This window comes from Triticum urartu, chromosome 5 (genome assembly GCF_003073215.2).
Source record: "Triticum urartu cultivar G1812 chromosome 5, Tu2.1, whole genome shotgun sequence".
Classification (NCBI taxonomy): Eukaryota; Viridiplantae; Streptophyta; class Magnoliopsida; order Poales; family Poaceae; genus Triticum; species Triticum urartu.
Window position 1 is genome coordinate 633,861,273 of NC_053026.1, and position 8,604 is coordinate 633,869,876.

At 44.2% G+C, this 8,604-nt stretch overlaps 1 protein-coding gene across 3 annotated transcripts; it reads right to left on the reverse strand.

Moving 5' to 3' along the window:
• Positions 1 to 2,346: 2,346 nt before the first annotated feature.
• Positions 2,347 to 8,377, reverse strand: LOC125511427 (serine/threonine-protein kinase ATG1a-like). Of its 3 annotated transcripts, none has more exons than XM_048676795.1 (13): positions 7,983 to 8,376; positions 7,746 to 7,875; positions 7,578 to 7,636; positions 7,071 to 7,135; positions 6,694 to 6,787; positions 6,538 to 6,618; positions 6,327 to 6,438; positions 6,119 to 6,173; positions 5,515 to 5,618; positions 5,106 to 5,437; positions 4,264 to 4,555; positions 4,118 to 4,188; positions 2,347 to 2,883 (listed from the first exon to the last, which is right to left on the reverse strand). In XM_048676795.1, the coding sequence occupies exons 1-13, from the start codon at positions 8,226 to 8,228 to the stop codon at positions 2,659 to 2,661; spliced, it is 1,866 nt and encodes a 621-aa protein (XP_048532752.1). In that variant the 5' UTR covers positions 8,229 to 8,376; the 3' UTR covers positions 2,347 to 2,658. The 3 variants fall into 3 exon arrangements, with proteins under 3 accessions (XP_048532752.1, XP_048532751.1, XP_048532753.1); XM_048676794.1 differs by having other exon boundaries at positions 5,515 to 5,624; XM_048676796.1 differs by lacking the exon at positions 2,347 to 2,883 and adding an exon at positions 3,465 to 3,695 and having other exon boundaries at positions 5,515 to 5,624; positions 7,983 to 8,377.
• Positions 8,378 to 8,604: the final 227 nt, after the last annotated feature.

The following is an 8,604-nucleotide window of genomic DNA, read 5'->3' on the forward strand; positions in this document are numbered from 1 at the left end:
CACACCACACAGCCTGCACATAGCGCCCGCGGCTAGAACACAAAGAGAATCAAGAGGCGCCTTTCCCTCTGGACGTACTCCGTACGGGCGCGGGATAATAAACGCGAGGGCTAAAACCAATTAGCCCACGGGGCCTTCCAAGTAGATTGGTACACGGGAGAAAAGGCTCGGCCTCATCTTTTTCACCCGACGCCGACGGAATGCGGTACCACTCCACTGACTGCCAGCCTAAGCTTGCCTAGCCCGATCCATGGCGGTTTTCGTATTCTCGCGCCAAAACGCGATCGTCCTCCATCAGTAGATTGGCCCTGGCCGGTCCAGGCAACGGCCGCTCCTCCCTCCACCTCCACTACGGCCCAAGCGCTGGACGCCAACGGTGACCCAGATCTCTCTGTTTTAAGCCACATGCATGGCTCCCTACCCCTATCCCTGCCTGGGTCTGTGATGTGTCTGTCTACCAGACCATCTAGTTTCTCGGCTACACGATACAACGATTATATACGTAGAGCTTAGGGACTGTTGGCAACTACATTGGTTGTCAGCGGATCGAGTATCATCTCCTTGTTTCTCAAGAGGGCGGCTCTGTTAGTTTGAAGCTCGTTAAGCTCATAAGCGCTTGTTAGTTTGAAGCTCGTTAAGTATTTTGTTGTGTTTCTCAAGAAGGAAGATGATGACTACAAGAGGAGGTACACTAGTTTACTGCCTCCTATGGGCTAGGTTGGAGACTCACTAGGTTTGGTCGATTCGATTAGATCGCATAGATGACCGAGGTAAAACTCGTTAGCTCATTCGTTAAGGTCGTCAAGCTTAACGAGGTGAACTTAGTGATTAGCTCTGTTCATTAAGAACCGAGTTACCGTGATAACAAGCCGAGCTATCGAGTGCTCATTAAGCTTACGAGCTACGAGCTTCTGGTCTAGCCCTGTGAAGATTTCAGTCCAATTTCTTTTTCTTTTGGCAACTTGGTTCTGGAGCGGCGTGATTTTCATCCCCAGGAAAAGGTCTGGACGATCGACGAGACATGATACTTCTGTTAGTTTCTTTCATTTCAAGTGCTACCGCGGTGGCAAATGCTGCTCGCGTGGTTTGAGTGAAGATATGCAGTGCGATCGGTACATAGAGTTCCCAAGTTCCGTGGTAGTAATAACAGGTTAAACTGGCCCGCTCGTCATTGCCAACAATGTACTATAGCAGATAAAACTACTTCTATACATGTCAAACAGAACGGGCACGTCACATTCATCTAGGTTTTTTTTTTGTTTTTAATTATCATCACTTTATCCAGTAGTCCAATGGACTGTGCAGCACCAACCACTGGCGGATCCTTTAGGGACCATACTGGACCATGGCCTGGTCTATCAAATGTGCAAAAAATAATTAGCAGCATGTGCCCATTTGATCCATTCCATCCGAATTGTTTATCTGGGCCAGATAGCAGCTGTCATCAACTCTCTCCTTGCTACTTTGTGGGCCGATGTTGGCGCTGGTCAATGCCCAGTGACGGTGCAGGCAATGCACTAGCAAGCTACGCCTATTCCTAAAAAAAAAAAAAAACCCCCAATATCAACCTCCAAATTTCGAAAAAAGCCTAAAAATTACTCCAATCCTGAGGGGGGGAAAACCCACCTAGCTTTCAAATTCTTTTGACTCTAAAAAATAGATCCCTCCCAGGTCTCAAATTGTTCTGACTCTACAAATAAAGTCTGAAAGACCGTGTATTTATGTGTGCTTCACTATCTTTGCTTCGCATTTTAAACGTCGGCCCCTCCTATATTTTGTATCACGCTCCGCCTCTGTGCAGCACCATTCATCTGCTTTTCAAGTTCAGCCACGTGTTCCACCCAACAGAACAATCATGTCAGTCATTGACATGTTTGCTCCCTTTTCGAAAAATTGACATGTTTGCTCACCTGTTCCTCAAGTTCAGGCTACGGTTTTTCATCCCCTTTGTTAACTGATGAAAAGGTTGTAACGAATTCATCCAAATTTAGAACTCATCAACAACACCTTTTATAATCCAATAAGAAAATAAGACCACATACCTCCAGATTTGGAACTTAAAATGTTTCTTTTTCTCTGGCACAACACGCACGTAAGCTGAAGTGTCGTAATCCAAAAGAAGATACTGTGAACAATTACGTGCAATACACTGCCAAGAGGTGAAGAAATAACAGCCCCCATTTTCACATATGTTTTTTCACACATCACAACAGCTCCCATTTTCACAAATATTTTTTCACACATCACAGTAAAAACAAAATTCACCCATGTCACATACTCAGCTAGCAGAAAGGCAGGAAAAAAATTAATCAGTTAGCAGAAGGGCAGGAAAAAAAAGTACTCGGCTAGCAGAAAGGCGGAATTTGGAATCCATTTTCAATCTACAAGTTTCACATGTTACATTTATATACAAATCCAAAAGGTCCTTTCAACGTGACAGAAAATAACTGTACAGCCTAGAACCGTATATATACAAAGAAAGAGCACGTGGATCAATGTGTACTGCAAATATAACATCATAATCTCACGCCAGCGGAAGTTCTTCAATGCATTTGACACCTCCTGGACAAAAAGGTTGGAGGGAAGGACTAATGCTCCGACTTCCATGCAAAATAATCTTATCATTCGATCGTGAAATGATGATCCCCATGAGAAAAGTTAGTTCTTGATGGACCTCTGCTGTTGCCCGCTCAACTGAGCACTGCAGAGATGACTCCTCAAATTAGTTATGTACCTATGGATACGCTGCTGATTGAATGGTGAAAGGGAGAAGACTGGATTCAGTGGCAAAGCAGTTGCTTCCTGCAATATAAATGTGAGCAGGATGATTGCTTTTGAGTATAGCGCCATTGATCTGCTTTGGCATCCCAAAAGTTCCTTTGTCTGCAAAATAATTGTAGATAAAGTCAAAAGAAAACATCAACTATAATCGATACATGAATAACACATTAACAACGGATCAAAAGTGGAGTTCAGACAAGATGAGAAATAAGGCAACCCCACTGGTCCATTTACTCAGGTAAGATTTTTTTTTCGAAAAGGGGGGACTCCCCGGGCTCTGCATCAGAACGATGCATACGGCCATCTTATTAAACCAAATAAATAAGTTCCAACAAGGTCACAAAGTCTCCAACTGAAAAGTGAAAAAAGCTCACACAGAGCCAAAAAGGCCTAGAAACACAAACTAGCCAAATAAAGGACGCCACAACAGGTAAGATTATCATGTATAAATTGAAAAAATGGTGAAAAACAGTGCTCTTGTAGCAGGGGTAATGATTTATGTCTCGTATAGTTTCATAAATGCAGAATTGTGCTATTTGGACGGCCTCGCTGAAGTCACCAAACACCTAAAGAAAACTAGGAAAGTGTGGTTTTTGCTGAACCATTAAAATCATAATATTCCGAGATTGAAGAGAGAAGGGTGTGAAAGGTCTCTTTAGCTCCTGGAACTAAACTGAGCCCACCAGTTTGTCTGCCTGTGTAGTGCGCAGCCATGCTCAGTTCAGCTCCAATGTTCAATAGTTATTGCTTAGTGGCAACCTTGTGTTCTGGCAAGTCATCACAATATCACCTTGACTTAGAGCAAAGTGTTTCAGCAAATGATATCCAAGTACACTCCATGAAGTACTCTTCAATACACCATTATTTAGCAGCGACCATGTGTTTCAGGAGTGACCCGGAGTGTGTAAAGGAGCCTATTACACATGGCAAGTGTTTCAGCAAATGGCATCCAAGGACTGTGTGAAGGAGCCTATTACACATTTCATAAAACTAGATAGTAGGACAAGATGGCCCGGACTGCCACGCATGACCATTTCTGCTTGTATCATTGTTCATAAAAAAATATTTCTTTTTAAAATACAAAAATACTACGTTCTCATCCTTGTTTTGTACAGTAGTTTTCTACTAATAGGCTTATAACAAGAGAACCAACTGCCTGGACAACCAGTGGTAAATCCTGAGCATCAGTGTATTACTTCATTTGAACAATTTCCTGGTAAATATTAACTGAATTATGCATGTGATTGTGAATGAAAATCAGGTGTAACATCCATGATGTGCATAGAGAAATCAAATCTAAATCAGCCATCTAAGGGACTTAGATAGTGATACTTACAGCGCCACTTTTCCCATATACTAAAGCAGTTTGGAATATGATCTCCATTGCGTCTGGCATCTCAGTGTTATCTAGAAACAGAAAAAGGTTACGGTAAAAGCAAATATTATACTTGTGCAAGAAGATAAGTGGATGAATGTTCTAACCATTGTTCTCCCGCAACCTATGTGATATCTTCTCGGCACGGTCATATGCCTTGATGAACCCACTTTCAACCCAGTAACGAACAGAAGCCGGTCTAGTGAAATCCAATCCATGCGCTACATTCGGGGATAGACGCTGATCACTCTTAGGAAAGTAATTCTCGTGTGCAAATGTCGAAAAACTTCCATCATCTAAAGCATCCGGCAATAAGCTACATGCATTAAGCGCCTCTTTCCAGATAGCAAGTATCACAAGTTCAAGTGATAGTGCCTCCAGGTCCAGCCCTTTAAAAAGCTGTGTATAACACAGAAAAGCAAACATAGGTGAGGTTGAGATGAATTTGGGATTACTGTTTCCAAATTATCAAATAAATACCATAGCGAAGATCATCAAAAAGATATTTGAGACAGTGCGACAGAGACTTATGAAAAAAACTCCATGTAACAAAAACTGAGAAAAAAGAAGTGCCAGCCACACCATGGTTTGTTGAAAGGTCGTGAGTTTGACATTAAACAAAAACGCAGTAAGTCTAGACAAAATGAAAACATGCCTACAAGGGATATACAGAGTAGAGAAAGCATGGTGGTCCAATTAGAGGCAAACCAGTTGTACTAACACTAAATATCCTTATTAACGACACATTGAAATCTACACTGCTACATGTCCTCAAAAATCTATGCTGCTAGCTCAAATTACCCGCAGAAGTAAAAAAACAGTGACTGATCATGAAGAAAATCTAAAAAGCTAAGGAGTTCCAGTTTGAATACTGGACAGAATGAAGATGAACATGCTGTTCAGTGTTCAATAGACATGATACTAATTGCCACTGCAGCAGCAGTAGTACCTTCTCCTGAGCAAGTTCTGTGAGAATGACAATATACTGATTCAGTAGGTGAAGCCTTGTATAACAATCAAGTGGCCTCCCTCGCAGATTTTCCATAGTAGTTGACTCACGGGAAGCGGACAGTGGAGTACATCCATGGGATTTCAATCTATAGAGTGAGTCTCTGTTTTGACTCTGAACAGGCCCACTGATAGTGGATATATCATCACAGCGGGGTCTTGCACCTGTAACATCCTTCATTGGTTTCTCAAGTGAAGACAGCAACTCCATGGAAGTAGTGTTCGCCTGAACTAGTACATATTCTCGTTCAATCCACTCCCATGAATCAAATACTGCAAAATATACAAAATTAGTGCCTAAGCAGAGGATATAAAATACAAATTATACTTATAGACAGTGTCCGGCGTACCTTTTGAATCTACACTTTCAGACTTTACTTTGACGACAGCAGAAGAGACAGTCTGGCATGTATCCCTTAAATCAAGAGCATGATGGGATTCATCCACGATTTCACTGTTCCTGAAAAGGCATAATCAGCAAGATTCAACAATCGAGATAAATATGACGACACGACCAAGCCAAGTGCAAAATGGCATGCTTTTAACTATTCCAAAAACGTTCAGGAAATCTAGAAAAGATTGCAGGATTGCTGCACAAAGAGTAGTTATCCCCATTTATGAAAAGCTCATGATGAAGTCAGTCGCGCATTAAATTGTGATGCGCACCAGAACAATTCCAAATCTAATCTACATGCAGTTGCAAGGACAAAAAAAAGACGAGCAGAGCTTGCATATATGAGCTCACTCGTACAGAATTTGACCATTCCCCGTGGTTTTTGTACATTTCTTTTTGGGGTATACATGCAGCTTCTCATATGGGCACTTGGGCAGCAGGCGTCTGAGTTAAACTTACAGGACTTGATACAGAAAAAGTTCTAAAAGCAAAGTAGATTACTCAAAGCTACCCCATGGACTTGTGATTTTTAAACACTACCACCAGAGTAACAGTAATACCTTGCTGTTGCCAAAAAGTTGTGATTAAAGAATTCCTCAAAAGGCATTCTCTCCGCTGCAAAATTGAAAGCAATTTTCAATCTGATTCTGCGATGAATGGCTAGATTAAAGGGCCTAAAAGAAAGTTGAACAAAGATTACTGCAGTGAGTATTAATTATCATACGCCTTATTTCCAGACACAAAATGAAGTGAAAATGGCAGACCCACCTGGATCAAGGCATATGAGTCTTCTGCACAGGTCAATAAACTCAGGATGTAAATCAGCCTCTATATCTGGAGGGAAACTGAGGCCACTAGATGACAATACTTTTTCGCGCAGCTGTAATCCGTCAACAAAGCGCAAGCAGCAGTGTGTTAGGCTATATATGTGTATTGCGATTATGCGAGTACAACTAATGGTACAGTGTTACAAGCAAACCTCCACTCTATTCTCCCCAAGAAATGGTAGCTCCCCTGTTACTAGCTGGAAAAGAATGACTCCAACACTCCATAAATCTGCCTGCAAAGTTTTCAGGTAGACATTATTGCCTGGTTAATTTTAAGATCCGTGATTTAAAGCGGTTAATAAACATACCTTTGCATCATATTTATCCCCTCGCCAGATTTCTGGGGCCATATAATATGGAGAGCCACAAAAAGTGGCAGCCAAATTTTCATGCATCAGAGATCTGAAGCGAGAAGATAGTTTTCAGTTGTACACTTGCACTTATAAAAAAAACTCAATGAAACAGAAAGAGAACTCACAATGAGTACAGAATTCAGAACCAACATGCTTGGAGCAAATGTGAGTATTAATAAGACCAATAAACCATGCCGTTGTGGAAATAAAAACACTTGACAGCAGATAATGGTCTAAATATTTTGGTATTGGTCTGCATCTCCCCAGCAATTTCAATCTTTAGAGAACGGAAGATAGTCCTATAACTGCGACACTGAGAATAAACCTCTCACCTGGCAAACCCAAAATCGCCAATTTTCAATGTAATGGCGTCCCCGTCGGCTGATAGCAGAAGGTTCTGCGTGATTCACAGCTCAATCAGTACGGAGAAAATAATGCATCTCTGAAGATATTCGATAGAACAAGTAACCAGGCCAGATAAATAACTACACAAATTTTCCACATGAAATTTGTTATTGATGACTGAAGTTCAAATACAAGCATGAGTGAACAGCACAATTCTCCACGCAGTTTGGCATTTGATGGTAAACTGACATTGATTGCGGCTATAAATGTAAGCTTAGCTTTTGACCAATAATTTAAGTTCAGTTGATAATTATGGAAACCCTTTTACACGGGACCCTACTCTTAGTTTTGGCGCTTAGCGCAAAAAAAAAACATCACAAATTACCGATCTGGCCCAATTAGCGACAGATTCCAGCCAAAAATGCCAAAAAAGTTCACGCCCAGACCAACCGTAAACCCTAAGAAATCCAATAGAAAAGGGCGTAAGATCTAACCTGGGGTTTGAGGTCTCGGTGCACGATCCTCTGGCCCCTCAGCACCTTGAGCCCCTCGGCTGATGATCCAAAACACCAAACAGCAGTGGCGCATCAAAACATATACAGTCCCAGGATATACAGTAATAAAAAGGGGAAAGGGAACACTCGGCTCGATTGGGAACTCACCGAGCTGCCGGGCGAAGTCCCTGGCGGTGGCCTCCGGCAGCCGGTTGCGCGGCCCGCCGTGCGTTTGCCTGTAGGCCTCGAGGTCGCCCCCGTCGCAGTACTCCAGCACCAGGAACAGCTTCTCCCCCGTCTGCGGCGAAAACCGCGAGGCATTTTTACCACACTGAGTTCGATCGCGACTACAGTAGTAGCGCGGACGGCGGGGGCCGGAGATTTGGTGAAGGGGGGGACACCTACCTCGATGGTGTTGATGAGGCGCAGGATGTTGGGGTGGGAGAGGCTGCCGAGGATGCTCATCTCCTGGAGGATGCCGCGGCGGACGTGGTCGTCGACGCGGCGGCGGTCGATCTCCTTGACGGCGACGCGCGCGCCGGTGGGGGCGTGCACGGCGCGGAACACCTCCGCGAACGTCCCCTTCCCCACCATCTCCCCGAGCTCGTACTCCCCCACCACCCGCGGCGGCGCCGCCCTCTCCTCCTCCATGTCGCCTCCGCCGCGGCCGGGCCGAGTCGCCGTCGCCGGCCGGCGAGTTCGTATTGGGGGCGAGCGAGACGAGAGCGTGTACTGCTGCCGTGCCGGTGGTGGTTTGGATTACGGCACGGGGCCCGCGTGCTGGTGGTGGCCTCTCCCGATGGGGGAAAGGATATTTAGGGGCCGTGGCGGTCAATCTAGCTAGAGAGGCCCCACATGTCAGAGACCTCGTATAGGAAACGGTTTGCTCGATACGGCGGGCCGTGCCGTCAGTGGGTGCGGACGGCTTCTTTCTTTATGCTCGGGTGGGGGCCCACCCGTGGGAAAGCGGGGTATGGCCCGGCGTGTGCCTTTGCAAGCTTTTTAAAACGGTTTCCTCTGCGAGTGG